This window comes from Danio aesculapii, chromosome 2 (assembly GCF_903798145.1).
Source record: "Danio aesculapii chromosome 2, fDanAes4.1, whole genome shotgun sequence".
In the NCBI taxonomy this organism is placed as follows: domain Eukaryota; kingdom Metazoa; phylum Chordata; class Actinopteri; order Cypriniformes; family Danionidae; genus Danio; species Danio aesculapii.
The window spans coordinates 42,276,192-42,303,439 of NC_079436.1; the positions used below are offsets into that span (position 1 = coordinate 42,276,192).

A 27,248-nucleotide genomic window follows, 5' to 3' on the forward strand; every position below is an offset into this window, starting at 1 on the left:
ACATGATATCTTAAGTTTGTTTGTTTGTCTATTTAAAGCCACATCAGCAACTTATTATAGCTTCATCAATACATATAAAAACATATTACACAGTAAAAAGAATAGCTCAACAATTCACACATCACCGTCTGGCTAGTTTCGGTCCTCTACTTATAAGCTAAAAAGGCAATAATGGTCCCACATTCCTGACCATTATCATAAATAAAGCCTAGAAAAACAGAGCATCAGTATATTGTAAACTGATAGGTTCATATATTGCTTTCCAGTTATCAAAGATGTAGTTTGTTACTTAATTATAGTTCTGAAACTTTTAAAATTTGTATTAAATTCAAAATTGTAATATATACATCAGTGTAAAACCTATGAACGTTGGAAAAACATATTCTGTAATATTAAAAGCAGCTGGGTCTCCACTTTTGCATGGCCTCTTTTTTGTTTTAACAAACTTATTCCTCAGGTTTTTCCAAACTTTTACAAAAACTTTTCTCCTTTACCACTGTTTTTGGCATCTGGTTCTCCTTATGATCATGCATGGACAGATCATAAAGAGTGTCTGTACAGTCATACCTAATTCAGGCAAAATTTCTTCAAAGTGTTTCATATTCAACTCAAATCAAACACGGGGCCAACTGTCACCTGACTCTCAAAAAAGTTTGTGAGCTCCGCCAGCCGAAATCATGTCGTGCGCACCCAAAGCGAACCTCCGCAAACACAGCAATGACGTCACATTCACCGCGTGCACTCAGTTCAGTAACAGAAAGCTGATTGGCTATTGCATGTTGGTCTCATTTGTAGTTGTAATACCGCAAATTACATTTGGACTACTGAAATAAAGAACTATATCACCACGAAATCCAGCACCAACAACAAAAGAGAATTTAAATGAGCATTAAATGTAGCGTTACATGGACATCAGAAAAATAAGACCTGTGCAAAAATATTTAAGACCTAGAACAGCGAAGACGTTTTAAAGCCTAAAATTTAGATTTTTAAATTTAGACATTAAGACACCACGGAAACCCTGTAAAGTGTTACCCACTAAAGCATTAAATACGATGGAATTGTAGTACTTGACATTGTAGTAAAATATAACTAGAATATAGCAAAAAACACTGTAATTCACTGCACATTTGCTCATTCTTATTTGTGGTATGTTTGATGGTATGTGATGTTTAATTGAATGTATTGGTAACACTTTATTTTGAGGGTCCCTTTGCACATTTAGTTATATTTATATATAACTTATTATATTTGGTTATATTATATACACTGGGTGTCCACATGTTCATGAACAGCAGATTCAAGGACTTTCAATGACTTTTTAAAGAACCATTAAGTTTAAATCAAGCACCTTTGCAGTTCATACCCCAGCATATGAAGAGCCATGAAAGTCCTTACTGTACATAAAGGGTCACGAAACACCAACATATTTTTGAGATTACGACAGACATTATGTGTCCCACACTGCTAAAAACACTATTAGGACACATATATTTCACAGAATTGGCAAATAATTCGATTACTGATGTCCATGTAAACATCACTATCTTTCTCCCCTGCGTCTGTATGTTGTTTTGATCAGTGAAAATCAGTGTGTACTTGAACTGAAACTCCCCTTTTCAAGCAAATTCATGGCCCTTTAACATTTCACTTACACTTAATATTTATGTAAAAAGGTCAGAGTAATTTAAAAAAAAATTTACTATTTCAAAAAGTCATAAAAAAAGCTTAAAGGACTTTAATAAAATTTGTTGAATTTAATACTGGTAATGGTGGCTCAGTGGTTAGCATTGTCGCCTCAGAGCAAGAAGGTCGCTGGTTTGAGTCCCAGCTGGGTCAGTTGGCATTTCTGTGTGGATGTTCTCCCAGTGTTAGCGTGGGCTTCCTCTGGGTGCTGCGGTTTCCCCCACAGTCCAAAGACATGAGGTATAGGTGAATGAATGAATGTGTGTGTGAATGAGAGAGTGTATTTCTCAGTACTGGGTTGTAGCTGGAAGGGCATCCGCTGTGTAAAACATATGCTGGAATAGTTGGCGGTTCATTCCACTGTGATAAATAAGGGACTAAGCCGAAGAAATGAATGAATAAAACATGCCAACAAAGTATCATTAGAGTGTGACATTTGACTGAAAGAAAATTTGCAAGGAAAAAAATGTCAATTTACACTAACCCTAATCTCAACCTAAAAGTCTACTAACACTCTAATGAGAAATGCCAGGTAGTTACCCAATGTGATGTTTGCAGATTTAATAAGAGTGGGCGACTCTTCAATGTGAATCACAGAAGCAGACTGACTGATGTAGCGGATCTGATTTAATAAAATTCAACAATTATCTGAGCTGCAGACTACAGTAAAATAAAAGACTACAGATGGGTTTTTCACCCTCAACGTGTGAAGTTTGTTAACTACGGATCTGACAGCAAACATTGTGATCATTTATTTACAGCTTAATTGGGTTGTAATTAAGGCAAAGATGTATTATGCCAGACTCAGTATATTTACAGGCATTATTTCATGTCTTCATCTTTGAAGTATTATTATTTCGGAAGATTTTGTAAATATTAAAAGTATTAGCAAATAAGTTCATAACCAGAATATACATTGTGTCACATTTTAAAATCAAGTGTTTAGGTTTGTAGCATTCCTTTGAGTCCACACTGATCTTTATGACCATTATTAACTTCTGATAAATGGTTTTAAAATTCTACTGCTAAAAGAATCTCTCTGTATGCTATTATGCTGCCAAATAACAATACTCATTCTGGTCATGTACACATTAATAACAACAAACCTTCAAACCCTACTGAAACTAAAGGGAAGTTTGTGTCCAAATTAGGGTTAGGTAAAGCATACACTCAAAGACTGTTTATAAAGGAATTATGAATAAAATATTTAGCTATCTTAAAAACAGATATCAAAACCAGTGACACAAAAATAAAGGGTTATAAAAGGGTTATAATAAAGGTTTTTATTAAGTAATTAGTTTATTTTTTTTTATTTCTTTTAGGGTTTTTTCACCTTTAATTGGGATAGGACAGTGGAGGACAGACAGGAAAGTATTAGGAGCAGAGAGAGGGAAAGAGTCGGCAAAGAAACTCGCTGTGAGCACCATGATGCTATATGTTGGCACGCTTAACCACTAGGCTTTAAGCATCTATAAGAGATTAAAATCTCTCATTAACATTTAATCAAAAATATTTCATTGGTGTTCATAAGATGAATAAAATGATTATTCTGGAAAATAAATGTTTTTCCATCCTGTATTTTATTCCATACTTACTACATAGACGTGGAATTGACTATAATCAGATTACAATCCTTAGACAGTACTCAAGAGTAGCAAGTAGTGAGTATTACGCTATAAAAAGCTGATGCATTTACATCTAATTTGTGGATGTGTGTAAACGTAACATTCTGTAGTGCATTTAATTAAGGCCCAGCAGGCACACAACATCAAAAGACGTAAATATTAGGTTAGATTCAGGTTGTGATGTCAGGTGACCAAAATTCAATGTCTAGCCAGCGTCTAAGGACAACAATTTTGATGTCCAAAAATTACGTCAAAAGACATTGATGTATTTGGTTGATTTTAGGTTGTGTTAAAAAGTGACAAAAATCCAACATCGAGCCAACATCTTAAGCATATTAACATGAAATACTGACATTTATTCACTGGTATGACAACCAAAATTCAACGTCTGATAGACGTTATAGTAGTAACGTCCACACGTTGTCAAGCTGTAATATAATTAGACATTGATTTTTGGTTGATTTAAGGTTGGATGTTGAACATTGACATCAGCCTGACATTGAGTTCTGACATCAAAAAGATTTTCATTTCCAAACAAAATGCAACGTCCCCATGACGTTGAGGTACAATGTCAATCTAACGTCATGTTGACGTCCTGTGCCTGCTGGGTGTTTAAGGCCATTTCGGTCATCATACAGTAAACATCTGACATCTTCTCATCAGTGACATGCATCTAAACAGTCTCTGGGTCAATGTGTGTAAAGATTTTGGATATCTTCTTGGACACTTTTAATGCTTCCAAACAGTTTGCTGCATTTATAAAGCGTCCATGTCTTGAGGTAGTTCGCTATGATGCGATTTACCTTCTGTGTGATTTGATTGGACAGGAATCACAGGACTGATTTTTCTAAACCCCATAGACAAGGGGAAAAAAAAAGTAGTGACTGCAGATTGAAGGAAAGTAGTGGAGTAAAAGTACCTATACAGCATGAAAAATGTACTCAAGGCAAAGTTAAAGTAGACATTTATAAAACTACTTAGTACATTACAATTCCTGAGAAAAACTACTCAATTACAGTAATTTGAGTCTTTTGTTACTTTAAACCACTGGTTGAGGGGCTGGTTGCGAAATAAAGGAAACTTAAAAAACATAAAAAAATAAAACTTGAATCATACGCCAAAGCGACTGTGCTTTATGATGCACTGGTACCTTTTAACAAATTTTGTCTAAGTTACATAGCAACTACATGACAACTCATTCTCTTTGGGTTAGGTTTAGTGTAAACTGACATTTCTTCCATTTGACAACACAGATCCGACCCACGACAAGACGCTACTCACAAAGCAACAGATTCAGGTAAATCTGCAAAAGTGAAACAATATTTCAGCCTTTAAACTAACTTCAATTAACTGCACTGAAATGAAACTTTTCAGACGAATTAAATAGATTTAAGTAGTGGGACAAAATCTCAAAACGTGCAGACGTTTGTTGAAACTTTTAGAATCTGTAAAAGAAAATAAAGATTCTTGTGATTCTAAATAAACACAGAAAACCAAAGTGTTACGTAAAATTACCTGGTGGATACACTAGTGCTACATGGTCTCCGTCTCGTAACTGTCCTCTTTCATAAAGCAAAGTGGCGATTTTCTCTGCTCTTTTGTGAAGTTGTAGACAAGTCAGAGAACTTCCTACTGCTCCCTAAACACAACACACACCGGAAATCACATGGATGTCATGTGTTTGTGTTAATTTTCTGAAAACGCTGAGGTGTGTGTGTTACCCTGAGTTAATGAGTGTGTACAGTATGTGCTCTGGTGTTGTCTGAGCTCTCCACTGCAGCATCTCCGACAGAAAGAGAAACTGCAATTCACAGAAGGAAAAAATACAATCAGTGAAAAAAGCCAGACTTACAAATCTTCATAAGATCCAAGCGGGTGGTAACATTTCATTTTGAGGCTCTCCTTTAGACATTCTGTTGACTATATGTAACTACCAAGAGTCAACCAACTCTCATTAGCGTATTAGTAGATTTAGGTTTGGGTTAGTAAAATAAATAGTTGCAAATTACAAATAATCAGTAAAATGTTTGATGTTTTAGTACAGTAGAAATAAAATAGGTGGTTGACTAATGCTTTAATGTAAAGTTATTTAGAATCAGAGAAATGTGTACAAAGTGTGTTTGCAGTTTGAATTTGTGCTTAAACACATTTTCAATAATTGACCGAAATTCAATCACATTTATTAATATATACATTATAATATTTATTCATCTTTGTTAACATTAATGAATATAAAGTTGTTTATTGTTAGTTAACGTTAACTCACAGTTCATTAACTATTATTAAAGAGCCCATATTATGGGTTTTTGAAAATGACCTTCTATGCAGTGTGTAACAGCTCTAAGTGAAGTGAAATATCTAGCTACAGCTTAAAACTGAAAGCGTGCCATCAAAATGATTAATTCATATATAAAAGAGTCGACTCATAGTGGTTCAGATGAATCGCTGTGGAGTTTTTATCTGTGTTGGCGTGACGTTGATACGGAACTCAAGCCCTGCTAATTTGCTGTGCGCGCAGACCTGGGAAAATTTTAACCCCTGACCCTGGTTTGAATCATGTCGTGAAGACGCTGCGCTCTGAAGTGCGAGGAAAAGTTATTATTATTTTCCCTACCCAAAGATGAGGCTGTGAAGAATCAGTGGTTGAAGTTTATTTTTTGCAAAAATACCTCAGCATTACAGCCCCAGCCTTGTGCTGTGTTTCTGTCTTTTTTCTGATGAGTGCTTCACCAATCTACACACTTACAACAGGGGATTCATCGGCTGTTTGTTAAAGGAAGGATCAGGTAAGACTATTGATGTACGGGACTTGACAGGAACTTTACAGTATACAGTTCATGGATCAGTTTCTCCCTCCACTTCACAAGTGTAAGTACGTGCGATTAAAATGGTTGCCTCCTTGTTTACTCTAGCTTGCAAATGATGTATTTAATTGTGTTTAGTTACTTGTAATTGCTTGTACTGTATCTGGTTAACTCTTTGTTTTCTCATATCGCGTCTAAAGCCACGTTGAAAACGCGACGTGTGCCGCTTAGGCATGGGATGATAACCGTGTTCAAGGTATCCCGCGGTTTGGAAAAGTCAAGGTTTAAAACCGTCAAAATTTTCTGCAATACCGTTCCTAAGAAATGAGTACGATTTTTTTAGGACAATAGTATCTCTAGCAGAAAAGATCTCCACAGATGCCATTTTAAATTGTAAAAAAAATCTGTGTTTTTGAAACTAATGAAGACATCAGAAGTCAATAATTCATTTAAATTATTTAGCCTGACATGTTTACTGTTCTAAAACATTATAAATGTTTCTCAAATTAAAATATATTGTGTATGTATGTAATATATTTTGTTTTTTACCCAGACATTTAAAAATATATATTTTAGAGCAGTAATCACAATACCGTGAAACCGTGATATTTTTATCCAAGGTTATCATACCATCAGAATCTTATGCCGGCCCATGCCTATTGCCGCTTTCGCTTCCATTTAAATGTGTTTGTGAGCTCCCGATCCACTGCCGTTTGTCGTTGCTATTGCCACCATCAGCTGTTCCTACACACGTGTGGCAGTCAAGTTTCAAAATTGTACAGCTTTTGCCACGGTGTGGATTAATACTGAATGTGTGTCACTGTTTTTAATTATGGTTAAGAATAGAGCAATATGCTGGTGTTTCTGCATTGGGCTCACACATACACTCTGCACTCTGACTACTTGTTGATAAGCGTGCTGGGCATTTCTCTACATCTTGTGCTGAACGCAGTCGACAAATCAGTACATATTAGCATTGCGCTAAGGAGGGGTTTGGGAACCAATTAATCTCTGAACAAATTATATGGGAGTCGTTGAGATAATTAGGTAAAAACTAATGCATATTATGAGACAAAAAAAGTGTTTTTTAACCTTGCATGCATATCAGCCTGTTGTTGGAGACTCCCAAAACCAAAACATGACCTTTTTTAATGCAAAATAGGCACAATTTAGTATTTTAATAATGCATTAGTAAATGCTGAAATATGTACATTAATAAACGTTGCACAAGTTTTAGATACTTAAGCTAAGATAAACCAATAGACTATTATTTTAATGTGGCACCAAAACTCTTAACATTGTTTAATAAACTCTTAATTTCACCACAATTTTTATAAATTACAAAAACATTTGAATATAACTATCATTTTCATCACATCATTAATAGGAAAATATAAAAAACTATTATTGAATGAAAATATCAAGTCGAATTAGAATAATTATAACTTTTTATTATCATTATTTTATATTTTAATGTATTTTTTATAAAATACAACTTAAATGAGGAAAAAAATGAATTAAAAGGGCAATGATGATTTTGTAACAGTATGGCTTTACATTTGATCGGAGACACTGTAAACATATACAGAAATGTTTGCTCGCCTGTATATTTTCCTTTCATATTAACATTATGAAATTTTTCCTATTAATCATATCCTAAGTGATCCAAAATGTCTGTAGACACACAAACTTTACCTGCTCATTGTCTTCCATGTGACTCAAATCTCGTCCGCTGGCCTGAGCCATTCGTTTCCCCGCAACTAGATTCCCCACCATCACTGAGGCAGGACCCACCTCTGCAACAAACACAGTACTTTGACACAATGCCTTCACTTTAACACAACCACATGGTACTCTATGATGCAGAGTCTGGTGTACCGGGTTGTTTCTGTCTGGGTTTGGGCAGGTTGGTGATGCAGGAGTGAGGACACATGAGGATGCTGCAAGGGTGAAGGCCCCCCTCCAGGAATAGCTGCTTGGTCTCAGACAGGTGGATTCCTCCCAGAGGGGTTTTGGGAAGAGTGTTAGCAGGAACCAGTGCCAGACAGTAAACCCCAACCTGATGAATCCCATCTATAGCCTGAAAAAACAGAGAGAGAACTCATTATTATTGAATCTGTGCATTATTAATAACCTAAATTATATCATGAATGCATTGAATAATGTAAAAGTGCGACTAAAAGTTTCAAGTTCTGAAATAAGGTCTTTCATTCACCAACTGCATGTGTTTAATACAGTAAATCCAATAATACTGTGATGTTATTAACTATAGTTTAATGTATTCAGGGTTCCCACTCTAAACCAAATGTCAAATTCCCTGACTTTTCCTTGACTTTCAATGACCAAAAAGCTGAATTTCAATGATTTTGTGATCGCAGAATTTAACAGAAAAAACAATCCATTGAGTTTTCATTAATTAATTTGTATTTCTTTAAATTGGTGCAGATATTTTTTGGCCAGCAAGAACAGTTCAAATTCCTTCTGTGTCATTTGCATTGCATATAAAAAAAACATTATATTTGCATATATGTTCATCCAGTGTGTGATAGCTTTGTCGACACAGCACAGCAGAGTGTGAGACTCGCTTTAGACATGTCATGTGACATTATTGAAATGCAAATTCAGCCGAAGCATATAAATTGGATGTTTTAACTGGCAAACAAGAATCCCTGATGTTGCAGGACTTGGACAAGAAAATATAAAATTAGCTGACTTTCAATATCTGGAATATTCTTTTAAATTCTGTGAAAATCCAGCAATTCCATAACCTGTGGGGACCCTGTGTATGGTAAAATGTAATTTTTCATGTAATTGTAATCAATCAATCAATTAATCAATCAATCTGTCTATCTATCCATCCATCCCTCCCTCCCTTCCTCCCTCCATCCATCCATCCATCCATCCATCCCTCCATCCATCTATCCATCCATCCATCCCTCCCTCCCTCCATCCATCCATCCATCCATCCATCAGTCTGTCTATCTATCCATCCATCCATCCATCCCTCTCTCCATCCATCTACTTGGTTTTCTTCTCCTCCTAGGGCACAGGTGTCAAACTCAGTTCCTGGAGGGCCGCAGCTCTGCACAGTTTAGTTCCAAGTCTAATTAAACACAGCTGACCAAACTAATTAAGTCCTTCAGTTTTGTTTGAAATCTACAGGTAATGCCGTGTTCACACTAGAGTTTGAGCATTAAAAGTCGTATGGCGCTGTGGAAAGGGGCGGGTTTAAACAAGACGACTACACATTTTAAAAAGTAAGCGATTGGTCCATATTTTAATATTAAATCCAGAGAGGTCATGTTTTGATCTTCGATTGGTCTCATGGAGTCACGTGACGTGATTTCGCAGATCAGATCTCACCAAGCTTGAACTTTGCAATGCAGTTAACTGTGAAACTTGTTGCACGAGCTTGCGTTTCCAGTCTGGCGCATTCGCGTACGTACGAATGGAAGTTTATAGGGAGAGTGCAGTGTGACTGCGGCTTTACTAAGTTGAAGCAGGGTTGGAACTTAAATGTGCAGAGCTGCGGCCCTCCAAGAACTGTATTTGAGACCTGTGTCCTAGGGGATTGGTGGGGTTTGGGCGCTGTTTGGGGGTTTGATCAGTTCCTGCTTACCCATGTAGTTGTTACACAGGTACAGTATAAATTAATTGTATTTTCCGAAACATAATTCTAAACATTTCTATTATTATCAATACTGAAAACAGTTTTGCTGCTTAATTTTGTGTGTTTCAGTATTATTTGATTATTATACATTATACAAAAAGTAGTTACTGGAATGTAGAAGAGCACGTATTAACTGTCATTATGATCAATTTAATGCATCATTGCTAAATAAAGTATTAATTTATTAAAAAAAAAAACATACTGAGCCAAAAGGATTTGATAAAAAGTAGTTTACACAAATACAAAAAGACATATTTCATAAAATAACAAAAATGGCACTGTTAGTTAGCATCATAGTATGTCCAAACTCGAAATTCATTCATTAAATTTCCTTCGGCTTAGTCCCTTTATTAATCAAGGGCCGCCACAGCAGAATGAACCGCCAACTTATCCAGCATATGTTTTACACAGCGGATGCCCTTCCAGCTGCAACTCAGTACTGGGAAACACCCATACACACTCACATGCACACTCATCCACTAAAGCCAATTTAATTCATCCTATTCATTTATAGCACATGTCTTTGGACTGTGGGGGAAACCAGAGCACCCAGAGGAAACCCACGCCAACACGGGGAGAACAAGAAATGCCAACTGATCCTGCCTACAGTTGAACCAACGACTGTCCTGCTGTGAGGTGACAGTGCTAACCACTGAGCCACCGTGTTGCCCTCCAAACTCGAAAGATGGTTCCTTTGTTGTTGATCATGATATTTTTCCTGGGCGACACAATAAACGATATGCTGTAAGACTGGTTTCTCTGCTTTTGTCAAGTGCGACATCCATGGTGAAATCTTCAAAATACATGATCTACAAAACTGTATAGTATATTAAACTTTAAAAGTGTTCAGCTTTGCTAAGTTTAAGTTGCTTAGCACAGCACTTTTGTTTTCAGCAGGGGGAACATGGCTAATTTTACCTTTGAGACTAGTTAAGTGAATGTGTGTGTACCTGCAGCACTCGGCTCATCCACTGATAACTCTCTTCTTCAGTGGAATCTGGTCTTTGTTCTGCCACCAGCACAATCCTCTCATCATACAGTACAGTCACTGAAAACACCACCGTCCTGGACACAAATTATTCAGATGATTTATACAGCAATTTTAATTACAATGCTTTCTAGAGCAGGCCTTGCTTTTCATACATGCGTCAAAAACGCATCAAAACAATCAAAAGCATAAACAGATTTAAATGAAAGTAATTTACTCTATATACATTAGAATGTCAAAAACATGACAATGTATTTCTGTTTTGTTTTATGTGGCTTTACACAGTCAGTTGCCTTTTGAAATTATTTCCTACAATTATCAGATGATATGCATGCTGTGTGCACTTAATTGTGCTAAAACCATTCACGTGTCCTCCATTTCCCAGGTGAGTGTTATTATATACTTGTATATCTTTCTATAATGTATTTGTTTTATTTAGGATCATTTATCATTTATATTTTTCTTTAGAACTTGAAAGCACTTCAGAATCTGACAGATTGATTAGCTGTAGGCTCTAAAACAGTCATCTCAAACGTTGTCGTACAGTGTTAGCCACGCTACTTGTAGCTTCTTTTGCGTTCTTCAGAAACCTATGGGTGCCGTCACGGATACCATGTCCATATCTTTTACAGTCTATGAGTGCAGTATGTAAGTTTGACACCCAGTGGTTGAACTAGGTATTGCACCCTGGCGCAAAACACACAAAAGGAGGTTGTCAGATTGACTAACAAAGGCTGATTTAACCTGTGTTCTAAATAAAAGCAATGGCATGCGATAGAAGGAATACTTTCCATATTAAAAGGAGTTGAAATTGATATATTAGAAACGGTTTCTATTTCTCACAGATGACAGAAAACTGACAATGATCACCTTAGGTACACCTCATGTGCTTTATCCAGTGTTAAATGCTAAAAAAATAAATGAGTTTGAATACAATTTCACATGACATTTATTGCCATACTACTGAAAGCAGCAGCAGATAGTTCACCTCAGATCTTAAAAAAAAAAAAAAAAAAACGTTTGAAATTGACCTTTAGAACTGCGACTCAGTGCAAACCAACACATATCAGTGATTCAGCATCTACATTTACCCCACACTATATCTGAACTGTCACTCTCCCATGTACTATTGCGTGCTCTAAGATCAGCTGCTTCTCAAAGTCCCAAAAAACAGATGTAAGCTTAGAGGTGACCGTGCATTTGCGGAGGCTGGCCCCAAGTTATGGAATGCTCTACCTCTTTACATTAGGCAGGCCCCTTCGCTGTCTTTGTTTAAATCACATCTCACCTTCTATCCTTGGCCTTTGATCTGATATTTGTTAGATAGTGTATATGTATGGCTTACGTGTGCAGTTGTTATTGTTTAAATGTATAATATGTGCTCTGTGTGTTTTTTTATTATTTTTATTCTGTTATAATTTTCATTTTACTGTTCAGCACTTTGGTCTGCTGCTCGCTGGTTATAAAGTGCTTAATAAATAAAGTAGAATGAATTTAAAAATGTTTACGTTCGTAATATTTATATTATTTGTTAATTAATAACCTCATCTGGAACTCTGAATCTGCGTCTCATTTCGGAGGCTGCTACTGTCCACCGGAGGTCGCATTTTAGTCGCGAGCACACATTTTGAGAGCCTTCCTGACTGAATGAAGTTTTCCACCAAGGCAACCAGGGTGCTCAAATATAATTGGCTAAAGTGGCAGTGGGCGGGTTAAAAAAACCAAAACGAAGACAGACATTCATGTAACCCACATTTTCAAAGCAGAATATCTGACTTCAGCATTGTTTTTCAGCTAAACAAGAACGTTCACTTGGCATGTTTCTTAAATAGCTGCAAACATATTATGGTATTTTTAGGCTTTAAGGCTGAATTTTAGTGTCTTGAAAAATATCTAGTCAAATATTATTTACTGTCATGAAGACAAAGATAAAAGAAATCAGTTTATTAGAAATCAGTGATTAAAACTATTATGTTTAGAAATGTGTTGAAAATATATTTCCATTAAACAGAAATTGGGGGAAAAAGTAGAGGGGACTAATAATTCGGAGGGCTAATAAATCTGACTAACTGTATATTCACTGCGCTAGGCATTAGCATAAACATCTTGTTCTGCGGGAGTTTTCCTCTCTCTCAGGTCAAACAACTGTATTGTCAGCAACACTGGATCTTGCTGAGCAAGCAAGTTTATGGATGACTACCTGAATAACAGCATATCCGCTTTAAGAGCCACAGAGATTTATATCTTACAATACTGAGACTCGATACTGCCAGTAAAACATGCTCATGTTGAAGATGGCTCATTCAGACATTAAAGGCCTAGTTCGCCTTAAACTGAAAAATATTTTCATCATTTACTTGTCACAAACCTGTTGGGTTTCAAAAGAAGAAATACAAAATAATGTTGAGGGGAAAAACACAGCATTGAAAGTCAATGGTTACAGGTTTCCAGCAACTTTTGTGTTCAACTGATTCAAAAAGATTTGGAATTACTTCCAAAAAATGGATGAATACATTTTTGTTTTTGGGTGAACTATCCCTTTAAGTGTTGTAATTTTTGGTTATTAAATCAAGTGTTACATCGAGGAAAATAAGTATTGAACACATCATGTATTTTCCTGGGAATAATATTTCTCAAGGAGCTGTTGACATGGAATTGAACCAGATTTTGGTAAAAACCCAAACAATGCAAATATAAAAATGAAATGTTTTTCATTTTTCTGAAAAAAAATCTGAAAAATGAGTACTGTGTAATAATGAAATGACACAGGGAGAAAGTACTGAACTACTGAGACATATTTATTACTTTATATAAAAGGACTTTTGGTGATGGCAGCGTGAAGACGCCTCTCATATGGAGAATGAAGTCACATGCATTGCTCAGGTGTGAGTTTTCCACAGACTTTGACAGAGTGTGAAAATCTTGATGGTTCTGTGGGTCTCGTCTATCAAATCTGATCTTAATTTTGTATTTGGACCATTCTACAGCTTTATTTTCTTTCTCTGAAAGAATTTGAGAGTTTCCTTGGGTGTTTTGGATCATAGTCTAGCTGAAATGTCCACCCTGGTTTCATCTTCATCATCCGGATAATGCAGATGTTGGACTGAAGCAGCTATTATTTATTTAGGACGAAAGGCAGAGGGTTGCTGAAGAAATACTGAATGATTTCAGCTGCTGTCTGGGCTTTCACTGCCTTTCTACACCTCCCTTCATGTGTTCAAGACTTTTTCCAGTGTCATTCCATTTTATTACACATAACTTAATTTGTTAACTAATTAGATTTGTTTTTCATATATGGATCTCTTTGGTTGTTACCAATATTCGGGGAAAATTTTAAGTCGCCTTTAGAAATAAGTTTTCAGATAAAAATTGTGACGTGTTCAATACTTATTTTTCGGCTGTATTTAATATGCATATCAGGTATATCAAATTAAAATAGCAGTGAATATATCTTAAAATGTAATTAAATCCTGTGATGTCTGAATTTCAGCATCATAACTTCAGAGTCTTCAGAGTCACACAATCCTTCAGAAATGATTACAATGTGCTGTTTTTTCTGCTCAATGATCCATGTTAAAAGCTTTGTCCTGCTTTTTATCTTTGTAGAAAATTTTGACAATTCAATAGTACTGTTAAAAACTTTTTTCTTTTAAAGTTACTTCCATTCATAAGGAACCCAAAGGTGACAGTAAAGTTTCATTTATCATTATTTTTCCATCGGCTCAGTCCCTTTATTCATCAGGGGTCTACATAGCGGAATGGACCGCCAACTTATCCAGCATATGTTTTACACAGCGGATGCCCTTCCAGCTGCAACCCAGTACTGGAAAACATTCATACACTCATTTACACTACGGGCAATTTAGTTTATTCAATTCACCTATAGCGCATGTCTTTGGACTGTGGGGGAAACTGGAGCACCCAGTCGGATCTTGACCCAGAGACCTTGCTGTGAGGCGACAATGCTAACCACTGAGCCACCGTGTTGCGCTCAGACATTTATAATGAATGTTAAAAAAAAGTAACAAACAACGGCATCTGCCAGGCATAACATCCTTCTGTCTCATTACTGCTGATAATGAATTAGAAAGTTTTCAACAACTTTCGAATACATATAACTTAGATAAACAAAACCTTTTCCGTTACCTTTAAGTTAGAGACTAGTCCAATAAAAACATAAGAGATTCAGAAGACACAAAAACAACAGTAGTGCAGGTATTTATAGATAATTACAAAATAGGGCTAATAAACTAGTATCAAGTATTTATACCTGTCTAACATTAACTAAGAAACAGAAATGGGAAAAGGAATATAGTTATAACAAATGAGGAATGGTTAACTATTTAGGAACACAGATGATCACAATTAATTCAGACTCATGGAGGGAATTTATTTGGAAAAATGTAATCATGTTCTTTATGACACCTAAATAAAATACTTTCAAACTAGAGATCAAAAAATGGTGAATGTGGAAATGTATTGGCGGATCTTTCCACATATTTTGGCATTGTAATATTATACACACCTGTTGGCAAGATTTGAATAAAGAGATCAATGCAATAATGAGATTGAATCTGGAATGTAATTTTAAAACTATGTACCTGGGAATTTACTCTTCAAAAATTACAAAGAAATGGCTCAAGGAAGATCCTCTATCTGTAGGTGAATGGGATGATATTGTAAAAGGTGTATGATATGAAAGTACTGACACTTTCCTTGAGACACCTAGCCTATACAATTTCTGCATACTGGGTTAAATGGTTGAGAAGAAATGTCATGTTTTAATTTTATTGTGGTGCTTTTATTTATACATATCTGGAGCCTGATGATCTTCGATATGTAACCCTTAACAAAATTTTATATAGCAACATTTTATGAACAATAATTACGAATGTAAATAAGATTGTATTCGGTGACCTTTGACACTGGTATTGTATGTCTTTTTTGTTTCCAAGTTCCTTTGAGATTTTTATTTATTTATTTTTTGGCTCTGAACTGTATTGAAATGAATTAAATAATAATAAATTTTAAAAAGTAACCATTCACCAAGAAAATCAGAAAAATAATATCATGATTTACACAAAACTTAGCCCACCCCTAATTAGCATATTTAAATGATATAGGTGAGTTTATTTACATAGCACATTAATTGAAAGTGCTTTACTAAAAAATACAGTAATTGTGAAGTTTGAATATGTACAGTATGCGTGTGTGTGTGTGTGTGTGTGTGTGTGTGTGTGTGCGTGTGTGTGTACTCACCATTCTGTGATATTGCGGTGTGCTCTGATGATGGACGTTTCAATGTCAATGGGATGGTATTTCATTCCTCTCAGCTCCATGACTTCATCTAATGCTCCCACCACATAAGGGCATCGTGCCTTTCTGAACACACACACACACATACAAATAAAGCATGAAGCAACTCCACTGCTTAATGCAAACTAGCCATAATTCTCTACATTCATGCACAGACAATCCTCCTTTATCCAGCAAAAAGCTCAATACAGTATATATTTAATATACATTTTGATAGACGTTTTTATCCAGTGCCACTAACATTGCATTAAAAATACATTTATTCTTAAAAGGTGCATTTTATCAGTTTGTTAAAGGGACATTTCAGTTCTGTCTTTCCCTTGGCAATCAAAGCCACTTCATTTTGGTGTTATAAGTGCCATTCTTTACTTTTTAAGCTATTTTTAGAGTCTTGAAAAATATCTAGTCAAATATTATTTACTGTGATGAAGACAAAGATAAAAGAAATCAGTTATTAGAAATCAGTGATTAAAACTATTATGTTTAAAAATGTGTTGAAAATATATTTCCATTAAACAGAAATTGGGGGAAAAAGTAGAGGGGGCTAATAATTCAGGAGGGCTAATAATTCTGACTTTAACTGTATATTCACTGCGCTAGGCATTAGCATAAAGCATCTTGTTCTGCGGGGAGTTTTCTCTCTCTCTCTCAGGAGAGAGATATACATATACATTTTGATAGACGTTTTTATCCAGTGCCACTAACATTGCATTAAAAATACATTTATTCTTAAAAGGTGCATTTTATCAGTTTGTTAAAGGGACATTACAGTTCTGTCTTTCCCTTGGCAATCAAAGCCACTTCATTTTGGTGTTATAAGTGCCATTCTTTACTTTTTAAGCTATTTTTAATCAAATAAATGGTCAGCATAATATAATATACACTGAACAACACACCTCCGCTTGCATCCGTGAGGTCAGTTCTGCGCAGGAACCCCAGGTATCCAGTTCTGGCCCACACCGTCTGAGTGTCTCCAAAGCTTAGTCTGGCTCCAAAATGATCCGAACGCACATTTTCCTCGCCAAACACAGTGAAGTATCCACTGGCGTTCTGCGGACTGTGGACCCAGATCTGTGTGGGTTTTAAAAACAGACGCAGGTGAAATGCTGCTTTATGAGAAGATATAGTTTTGATCTAATAGTGGAGAGTGTTACTGGTCTGACCTCCCCTAAATGAGAGTCTCCGATTGGTCCTTTCGTCTCTGGGTTAGCAATGATGATGCGCACACCAGGTAAAATCTGTTTCAAGAATAAAAGAAAATAAATATTTTTTTAATTTAAAGACACAAATACAGAAATGTTATGCAAGGACATGTTGTTTGGGATGAAGATTAACAGTTAAAAATAAAAGTCTGCTGTGTCAGATGAAGAGAAGACTCAGAGGTGTTCATTCCTTTGTATGTAAGCTGCCAGTTTATATGTAGATTGTACTAGTTTTTAAACAGTTTTGATAAGACTGCTGAGAGTACAATCATCCTTGGGTAAGAAACAGATTGTAGTTTGTGTGTGTGTGTTTTCTATTTATTTTTGGATTATTTCACAGGTCTGGGGTCAGCTCTGAAGTTGAGATTTTAAGATTGTACTGTACACACGCACATGGACATTTTCTAAGTCTATTTCTGTTTGAACCAATCAGGTTAAAACAACTATATGTATGACGGTGTTAATAACATTATGTAATAGTTTAATTGTTGATTGCTTTTGGTGGTGAAATTGCAAACTATCTGCAGTAAACTTTCTTTTTAATTGAATCTCTGACTTTTCTTCATCTTACTGACTGGTCATTTTTGGGTTCAAACTGTAAAATATTACGTTTGCAGTTTCATCAGCAGAAGCCAGCTTCACTGTTTACGCTTGATGCACTTTTGTTGATCTGATTTCTTCTTACTTTTTTGTTTTGTCTTGTTTCTAGACCAAATATCTAAAAATTCTTATATCAAGAAGCCTTTTCTAGACAAGCAAAACTGTTGTTTTAAAAACATAATATGCCAAAATTAAGTAAGTCTAAGGTTTAAAGTCTTGTTAATTGGTGATGTTTGTTCCTTGCCACTGGCTTGCTTAGTTTGGGACTTGTGGAGCTGCGCATCGATGGATTTGCTCTTCATTGTTTGGACTTTCAGCAGTGAAAGTTAAACTACACTGAACTGAACTTAAACTCTAAAAACTGGACTGACACAGTTTTAATATACTAGAACTTCTATGTTAAATGGTCACAAAACCACAAAACACATTTTCTGAGATGTTGACAGACATATATTTGTGTCCCATGCTGCTATAAACACTATTAGGACACATATATTTCACAAAATAGTGAAAATTGGTTGTTTTGTGTTATTTGGAGCAAATTCGTCTTTCAGTTTGAAAAGAAATTTTGAAGCAACATCACGGTAATGAGATCCTTGTGTGAATTCCAGCATGTAGACTTGCTGGCTATATTGGTGGGTACAACTTGATGTCTTTGAGCTTTCATAATTAATTCAAGAGATAGACTTCAAACTAATTAGTGCATTCACTTGTGTGAGGTGCAACTTCATTAATATGCATGATAGCTCTAAAGACTATTTTAACTATTACAATGTTCAGATTAATTAAATGAATTAAGACAATAGAATTGTTTGGAGATATGGATCGTCAGTGTAGCGTTTATAAATGTGCTGCAACGAAGGTTTTGTTTTCATTTCCCCCCTATGAGAGCGCAGCTGAACTCATGTGTGGATTACAGTGGTCTGCTAACACATGACAAAAATAGTTTTGAGGAAATTTTTTTACCCGAGAGCTTTTCGCATCTAAAAATGGTGACATCTGGATTTGCCACTCGTCTCCTTTTAAAAAAGACGCTGAAAGATCCGCTGTAATTGCTAAGTTCCCGAGAAATGCTGAGGTTTTTGTTCTCCCATTTGCCGTGAGGTATCAAACATTCCATTAAAACAACACTCTTCCAGCAGTTCCTGGCATCTAATATCTCGTTTATCACGGAGGCATGCATGAAATGTTCCTGAATGAAAGTGAAAGTGCCAAACTGCCGTTAAAGTCGACAAATTAATAATTTGCCAAATAATTTGATTACTGATGTCCATGTAAACGTAGTCACCGTCTTGTCCCCTGTGCCTGTGTTTGTTTTGCCTCTGTGAAAATCAGCGCGTGCTTGAACTGAAACTCCCCTTTTCATGCAAATCCTTCCCTCTTTTACCACTCGACACTCCCACCTAATCAAAGCTGGACTCACCCAATTTCCAGACTTTTTCCAAACTAGAGGTGTGAAAACACCCTGCTGAGACAATGAGGGTTACATGGCCCTTTAAGCTGCTTTAACACAATCTACACTGTAAAAGCGCTATATAAATAAACAAGAATGAATAAGAAAGAATGCATTTTTTGCAGTGTTGAAATTTGCAGATTGTTTTCATCGTGTAAATGCTACTGTTGTTAAATAAGTTTAAAAGCTGTAAAATCGCCTCATCTGAAAACATTACAGAATAAAACTGTTGCCCTCTTCAAGCGATAGGACATCAGTAACGACAATTTACTTACTCGTTGGAAACCTTTATGAATTTCTTTCTTCTGTTGAGCACAAAAGAATTCTAAAGAAAGCCGAAAACCCGTAATCATTGACATGCATTGTAGGAAAAACACACAAAGCAAGTCAATGGTAACAGGTTTCCGTCTTTCTTCAGAATATCTTCCCTTGTGTTCAACAAAAACAGAAAGGCAAATGGCTTTGAAACTAGTGAAGGAACAGTACAGTTTTCATTTTGGGGTGAACTGTCCCTTTAAATCACAGTACAAAAATAGAAAAGAGCACAATGTTCTCCAACCAGTTCTGTTTCGAACACAAACCCTTTGCAATGTTTGTTGAAGGACTCCTTTTTTTGTTCATAGGTAAGCCTTGTGAGTTTATTTTTGCAATATTAAGACTGAAAGATCAGCAAAAAAACGTATAAACATAAATATAGCCCATCAATTCACCTCTCAAATAAATCAGAGAAGTGTTTGAAAGTGGATAAAAAAAGGAATTAAACACCAGGTGTAAATACAGTGTGCCCTCATCTGTATGTGCTTAACCAAAACTCATCTGAAAAACAAGGTCTTACAAACCTTCCCAGATTCCATGAGAGGCAGACTGTGTGGAGACCCTCTTTCAACCAGTCTCACCCTGCAAACACACAAGAAATGGCAAACCACAAAAATATTTTAAAAATAGGAACGCTGTTTTATAATAATAGTCAAACTTTGATTGAAGATTACCAAAGCAAACATTTTGTTTTTACAGTGGATTAACTAGCACGGATTAACTGTTCACCTAAAGAATAACAATGTGCGCTAACGAAATAAACATTGTACATTTTGATTTCACATGGACTTTGACGTTAAGGGTCTGTTTTTGAACTGGTTGTGTATCTGTACCAATTCTGTCCCTTTTGTTGCATCTATTTGGGATACTGATACATCTGATAAGTGTGTAAGAGTGTGTTTATGTCTTGCCTGTCGTGTCTCAGCGCTCTCATGTCCACATAGACAGTAGTGGGATCAGGTCCTGATGTTCCCTGCAAACATACATACAACATCCCCTTCTGTAAATGACAGTCAAATCTACTCAAAACATTGGGTATCATGCTTATCCGGCAGAGAGAAAGTTACTCTCAATGTGACTTGCATTAAAAGTATTGTGAAAGGTGTACAGATTTATAGTTTATTGAGAAGAGTTAACAGATGGAAGGAAGCAGGTAGATATATTTTAGGCCAAAGATGATAGATTTGAACATAACTATTGGCAAAAATAGGTTATGTAAAATTGATTAAAAAGAAGTTTGACCAAAATTAAAAATTGTCACCATTTATTATCATTCATTGTTCCAAATTTGTCTCGAGTTTCCTTCTTTACATAAATACAAAAGAAAATGTTACAAAATATTCTGTTGGAATGTTGGAAACCTGACAATCTGGAATAACCGTGTAAACGTTGATAGATTTTTCATTTCTGGTTGTACGTTTTAAGGTTTAAAATCAGTATTTTGGAATACCCCATAAACGGGCTGGATGAAATCTGCAAGATTCATGAATATAATATTTACAAATAAAATAAATTTAAATAAACAAAATTAGATCCCTGTTGTTCAACAGATCAGGTGACTTGTTAGTTGGACTAATCAGCAGATTAATCATTGATAAATAATCTTAAATGTCTTAACATAATTTGTTAAATGACATCCCAACAATAGCCACCTGAATGTTAGATCCTGACAGCATTTGTTACCTTGTGTGCGTTGTTAAGATGAAAGTCATTAATTATCCAAGTTGATTTTTTTTTAACTGCAGCAACTTCCATGTTATTACTGATCACTTGAAGCAGTACATATTGGATACAAATGCTGCTTCATTCACAAAATACTACTAAACATTTGGTAGAAACTAACTATTATAGTGTAATTGTGAGGTGTTTGTTTAGTAGTAGTAGTAGTAATAAAAATAATAATAATAATAATAATAATAATAATAATAATAATAATAAATGCCAATATATTTATATTTAATAGATGTTTGTTTAGCAAAATAATAATAATAATATTAATAATAATAAATGGCAAAACATTTAGATTTAAAATGCATTTGTTTATTATAATAAAATTATAATAAGAATAAATGCCAGGCGGCACGGTGGTGCAGTGGATAGCGTTGTCACCTCAAAGCAAGAAGGTTGCTGGTTCGAGCCTCAGCTGAGTCAGTTGGCATTTCTGTGTGGAGTTTGCATGTTCTCCCCGTGTTGGCGTGGGTTTCCTCTGGGTACTCTGGATTCCCCCACAAGTCCAAACACATGCACAGGTTAATTGGGTGAGCTAAATTGTCTGTAGTGTTTGTGTGTGAATGAGTGTGTATGGGTGATTCCCAGTAATGGTTGCAGCTGGAAGGGCATCCACTGCGTTTAACATATGCTGGAGAAGTTGTGGGTTCATTCCACTGTGACGCCCTCTGATTAATAAAGGGTCTAAGCTTAAAAAATAACTGAATAAATAAATGAATAATAAATGCCAAAATATTTAGATTTAATAGGTCTTTGTTTAGCACAATAATATAATAATAATAATAATAATAATAATAATAATAATATAATAATAATAATAATAATAATATAAAATGCCAAAATATTTAGATTTAATAGGTCTTGTTTAGCACAATAATAATAATAATAATAATAATAATAATAATAATAATAATAATAATAATGCCAAAATATTTAGATTTAATAGGTGTTTGTTTAGCACAATAATATAATAATAATAAATCCCAAAATATTAAAATTGAATAGGTGTTTGTTAGCACATTAATAATAATAATAGTAATAATAATAGCCAATTTTTTTACATTTAATATTAGAATAAAACTCACCTGGTGTTAGGACTGTTAGGACATTTAGGACTGAATTTGGCGACACGCATGCTCTCACAAACAGATTATATCAGTTGTATGATGAACAGCTCTGGACATGCCAGAAGAATGCAAGACCAGTGAACATGAAGTCATTTGAGGTGAAGTTATAGCATTAGTTTGAATAGTATTCATGCATTTAGGAGGATAATTAGTAGGTTTACTCCTTAAACTATGCTGCCTTTTACACTAGTGCAATTTTGTTTTAAAAAGCTTATATTTGACCCACAAAACATAGCATTTTGAGAAAACACAAAAGACAGCGTTAATTAATTTCAGCGTTTCAGGATAGACTGAAAAAAAATCAAACTTGCAAACGGAGGTGTGGCTATCCATAATCACTCTCTGATTGGTCATTTGGACTATTGCATATCGTTTCATGATTCTTCCCTAATATATATATAAAAGTCCCTATTATATGACCTTTATTCAAGTGATAGACTACAAGTACAGATTCCGGCAAAATATGCGCATGTGCAGTAAGAGTGAAAGGTCAAGTGTCATATGTTTTAATCTGTAAAGTGTCGGCGAAAAATTGTTTTTCTGAATGCAGTAAAAACGCCACTCTGCAGGAGATGTGTTTTCATTCTGAAATGCAATCTTAAAACGAAAATGCACTAGTGTAAACGGTCCGTGTATCTTTTGGTCATTGAATTTTCCTTTTAGAACGGATATTGAAAAGTAAATAAATAAAACGATAAATAAACAAGCCATTATTTGATTTTCGTTTAAAATTTCATAAACAATCAATGAAATACAAGGCACTTCTCTTTTTACTTGTGAAAAATGTTTGATTTTAATTTTTTAATTGGAATAACAAAAACAAAATTACACACATGCTATAGGCTATTCTTTTTTTCACTTCATTGTGTTGTTATACAAGGTATTTTCTTGTGATAATGGGATTTCGTTAACTTAAGACATATTTTCCTCTTTATATATAGCGATATACTCGCTATATTTATTGTTTGTTAGCAGTGTTTTAATGAAACAACATTTATTTTGACATTATATTCAACATTTGCGTTGCTTTAATAACACCTTCTGAAAAGAAAGTACAGTATATTGCTAAAACCATTACACTTCCATTTCCAGAAGTTTGACCATGAATGATTAATATTGAGAGAGACTCATTTCACCAAATATTTCGAAGAAAAAAATTATAAAAAAAAAAAAAAAAAGTATTTTACAACCAATTTTATCTGAAAGGAAGCATGCAAAATCAAATAACACTTTCATGTCTGTTTCTAAAAGAAAAATCCAATGACCAAAAGATACACAGACCGTTAACGGAGTCCAATGTGGTTGTAATAAGTTCAGTCATACCTGCTCAGCAAGTTTCCCCAACCTAGAGGCTACATGAGGAGAGGAGAGGAAGATGTGATGTAGAATAAGTTAAAACACAAATGAAAAAAAAAACAAAAAACTAAAACGAAATAAAATGAACATAAGGTTGAATGAGTTAATGACAAGTTAAATTAAAAACTGAACAGCGGGGATGCAGTTAGGTCATGAATTGAGTGAGGGTCATGTGTGTCTACCTGTAGGCAGATGGCGAGGTTGACCCTGCAGCCGAAGGCGGTGCTGACAGCTCGCGGGTGAAGCCCCACGTCTTTAAAGAGGCTTACAGAAGGACTGGGTCAGAGGCAACACGAGGCCTTTCTTCTGCCACCACCACACAGGAACGCACGCGGGTCAGATCCATCCCTCGGGCCTGAAAGAGACAAGCACGCACACACACCAATACATGAGTCAATCTGCGATTTATTCATATTTTAGATCAATTTTGTTTGTTACATTTGATTAAACTCAAATGTGAGGCAACGTTTTAGTCATTTTCTTTTTGTAATGTCTGCAACATTAGCAAATGACTTTTTATATTAAGCCAATAAATTCTTTTTATAAATATTTTTATAATTTTTTGTCTTTAGAAAACTAGGATCCCATAGTCTTGGAAAACTTGAGGAAGCCTAAATTTGGCATTTTCAAATTGTACATTTATAACATCTTAAAAACTGCATTTCTATAATAAACATACTTTTACTTTTTAGTTAGAGTTAAAATAACTTAAATTTTTAAAATGCCTTAGACGTTAGATAATGAAATGAACGGCTAACATACAGTGCACTGGAAAGATTCAAAGCGCCTTCACTTTTTCCACGTTTTTTTTTATGTTACAGTCGTTAACCCAGTCAAAGGGTTAAATTCATTTATTTTTCAAATTCTACACACAATAACGACAATGTGAAAAAAGCCTTTGTCGTGAAGTTGTAAATTAAGCTCAGGTACATTCTGTTTCCACTGATCATTCTTGAGATGTTTCAGCAGCTTAATTGGAGTTCACCTGTGGGAAATTCAGTTGATTGGACATTATTTGAAAAGGCATACACCTGTCTATTTAAAGTCCCAGGTTGACAGTGCATGCCAAAGCACAAACCAAGCATGAAGACACAGGAATTGTCAGTAGACCTCTGAGACAGGATTGTCTCGAGGCACAAGGCTGGGGAAGGTTACAGAAAAAATTCTGCTGCTCTGAAAGTTCCAGTGAGCACAGTGGCCTCCATCATCTGTAAGTTGAAGATGTGAACCTCCAGGACTCTTCCTAGAGCCGGCTGGCCATCTAAGCTCAGTGATCGTGGAAGAAGGGCCTTAGTCAGAGAGATGATCAATAACCCGATGGTCACTCTGTCTGAGCTTCAGCGTTCTTCTGTGGAGAGAGGAGAAGCTTACAGAAGGACAACCATCTGTGCAGCAATCCACCAATCAGGCCTGTATGGTTTAGTGGCCAGACGGAAGCCACCGACCGCCTGGAACTGCTAAAAGCCATCTGAAGGACTCTCAGACCATAAGAAACTAAATTCTCTGGTCTGATGAGACTAAAATTGAACTCTTTGGAGTGAATGCCAGGTGTTACTTTTGGAGAAAACCAGGCACCGGTCATTACCAGGCTAATACCTGCCCTACAGTGAAGCATGGTGGTGGCAGCATCATGCTGTGGGGATGTTTTTCAGCAGCAGGAACTGGAAGACTAGTCAGGATAGAGGGAAAGATGAATGCAACAATGTACAGAGACATCCTGAATGAAAACCTGCTTCAGAGTGCTCTTGAACTCAGACTGGGTTGACGGTTCATCTTCCAGCAGGACAATGACTCCAAAGCACACTGCCAAAATGTCAATGAGTGGCTTCACAACAACTCTATGAATGACCTTGAGTGGCCCAGCCAGAGCCCAGATCCAAATACTATTGAATATCTCTGGAGAGATCTGAAAATAACTGTATCCCATCCAACCTGATAGAGCTCGAGAGGTACTACAAAGAGGAATGGGCAAAAATTCAAACACAGGTGTGCCAAGCTTGTGGCATCATATTCAAAAAGACTTGAGGCTGTAATTGTTGCCAAAGGTGCATCAACAAAGTATTGAGCAAAGTCTGTGAATACTTATGTACATGCGATTTTTCAGGTTTTTTATTTGTAATAAATTTGCAACAATTTTGGAATAAGGCTGTAACATTAAAAATGTTAAAATGTAGAAAAAGTGAAGCGCTATGAATATTTCCGGATGCACTGTATGTCTGTGTGTGGACATTTCCATATGTATGCGTGTATGTTTATACGTATATATATATATATGTGTGTGTGTGTGTGTGTGTGTGTGTGTGCGTGTGTGTGTGTATGTACACATATGCCTTTGCATATGCATATAGATGTACCTTCAGCGTGTCAGTAAGCGAGCTGAGAGATCTGGTGCAGAGCTCCATCACAGAGTAGGAGCAGAAGGTGTCTCTGACTTTAAACTGACTGACGGCCTGAAGCCACAGTGCAGGATTCACCTCCAGATCCATCGGGGAGATCAAAACAGACTGCTGGCCTGCATACACACTGCACACACACACACACACACAGATAAACATGTTAAAACTGTTGCTGCTGGCCATTAAGTCTGCAGAGAGCACAGGTGATCTGTACCTGCAGAGACACCACAAGACGAAGCCAAGGCCGCAGTATGGATCCAGACACACGGCCACTTCACGAGACGGATACAACTCACACTGCAGCTTTACAGAGCGACACAGAGCACTGGTGGCATTGTGAGACATCTATACACAAATGGAGAGAAACTGACATTACTTTTTTATATAGTTGAAGTTAGAATTATAAGCTTATGGACCAAAATCAATGCCTAAAGTTTTGAAATAAAAAGCTTGTCGAATAGCACTCACTGAGAAAAAAATAAAACACTGGATTAACAACTGCTTGCGTTTTAATGACTTGAATTCCAGGAGTTTGTAATTTTAGGTCCTAAAATTTAACCCAGCTGTTATTTCACTTCTTAAATTCAATACTTCATATTTAACTTGCCGATTTAAACATATTTGGTTCTGTTTAAAAATACAAAGTATAATATTCAAAAGGCAATTTTAAGTTTATTATTTTATTATTTATTTTATTAATTCTCTTCCGTAAATTCAGTGGCTCAAATTCGGCTGTTAAAATTCGACATTACATCCAGGCGCTGCAGGAAAAGCAATAGATCGCAAATAGCAGATTCAATAGATTGCAGATTTTGTTTTTTCACCAGCAGGTGAAGATGGACCAATTTTAAGATTATTAAACCAGTAAATAGGTGAGGAAAAAAGCTAATAACGGCACAAAAGTAGCATTTTTGGGGCAAACCTGTGATACCGAAACAGGAGATGCTCTATGATGAGACGAGAGATTGCTGGATCACTTCTT

The 27,248-nt window shown here is 35.7% G+C and overlaps 4 protein-coding genes across 4 annotated transcripts in view; all 4 read right to left on the reverse strand.

Moving 5' to 3' along the window:
* The window catches only part of LOC130246734 (disco-interacting protein 2 homolog C-like), a 28,757-nt gene extending 23,812 nt beyond the window's left edge, over positions 1 to 4,945 (reverse strand). Inside the window, exon 1 of the mRNA XM_056479860.1 lies at positions 4,827 to 4,945. The gene's annotated coding sequence lies outside the window, so the exon portion shown is untranslated. The remainder of the gene's footprint in view (positions 1 to 4,826) is intronic.
* On the reverse strand, positions 4,941 to 16,112 carry LOC130238379 (disco-interacting protein 2 homolog C-like). The gene is made up of 6 exons (XM_056469379.1): positions 16,033 to 16,112; positions 10,736 to 10,850; positions 7,994 to 8,195; positions 7,811 to 7,911; positions 5,033 to 5,112; positions 4,941 to 4,950 (listed from the first exon to the last, which is right to left on the reverse strand). Exons 1-6 carry the CDS (start codon positions 16,110 to 16,112, stop codon positions 4,941 to 4,943), a joined length of 588 nt encoding a protein of 195 aa, XP_056325354.1.
* LOC130246745 (disco-interacting protein 2 homolog C-like) lies at positions 16,039 to 24,127 on the reverse strand. The gene is made up of 6 exons (XM_056479871.1): positions 24,053 to 24,127; positions 20,571 to 20,632; positions 20,184 to 20,241; positions 17,253 to 17,327; positions 16,986 to 17,160; positions 16,039 to 16,155 (listed from the first exon to the last, which is right to left on the reverse strand). Exons 2-6 carry the CDS (start codon positions 20,591 to 20,593, stop codon positions 16,121 to 16,123), a joined length of 366 nt encoding a protein of 121 aa, XP_056335846.1. The 5' UTR covers positions 20,594 to 20,632; positions 24,053 to 24,127; the 3' UTR covers positions 16,039 to 16,120.
* An 8-nt stretch (positions 24,128 to 24,135) lies between these two features.
* LOC130238390 (disco-interacting protein 2 homolog C-like) overlaps positions 24,136 to 27,248 on the reverse strand; it is a 79,127-nt gene continuing 76,014 nt past the window's right edge. Inside the window, exons 30-32 of the mRNA XM_056469391.1 lie at positions 26,481 to 26,611; positions 26,225 to 26,393; positions 24,136 to 24,225 (exon numbers count right to left, since the gene is read on the reverse strand). Of these exons, the coding sequence (XP_056325366.1) occupies positions 24,136 to 24,225; positions 26,225 to 26,393; positions 26,481 to 26,611 (390 nt within the window). The remainder of the gene's footprint in view (positions 24,226 to 26,224; positions 26,394 to 26,480; positions 26,612 to 27,248) is intronic.

Bases quoted from the DNA above. Each gene is read 5' to 3' on its own strand.
- LOC130238379 (XM_056469379.1), bottom strand. From the start codon at position 16,112: ATGGAGCTGAGAGGAATGAAATACCATCCCATTGACATTGAAACGTCC. The intron at 8,196-10,735 runs GTACACACACAT...CTGTTTTTTCAG, and splicing joins GGATGAGCCGAGTGCTGCAG to GCTATAGATGGGATTCATCA. The intron at 5,113-7,810 runs GTAAAGTTTGTG...TGTGAATTGCAG, and splicing joins ACATGGAAGACAATGAGCAG to TTTCTCTTTCTGTCGGAGAT.
- LOC130246745 (XM_056479871.1), bottom strand. From the start codon at position 20,593: ATGAGAGCGCTGAGACACGACAG. The intron at 20,242-20,570 runs GCAAGACATAAA...GTGTGTTTGCAG, and splicing joins AGAGCGCTGAGACACGACAG to GGTGAGACTGGTTGAAAGAG. The intron at 17,328-20,183 runs GTTTGTAAGACC...TTCTTGAAACAG, and splicing joins CTCTCATGGAATCTGGGAAG to ATTTTACCTGGTGTGCGCAT.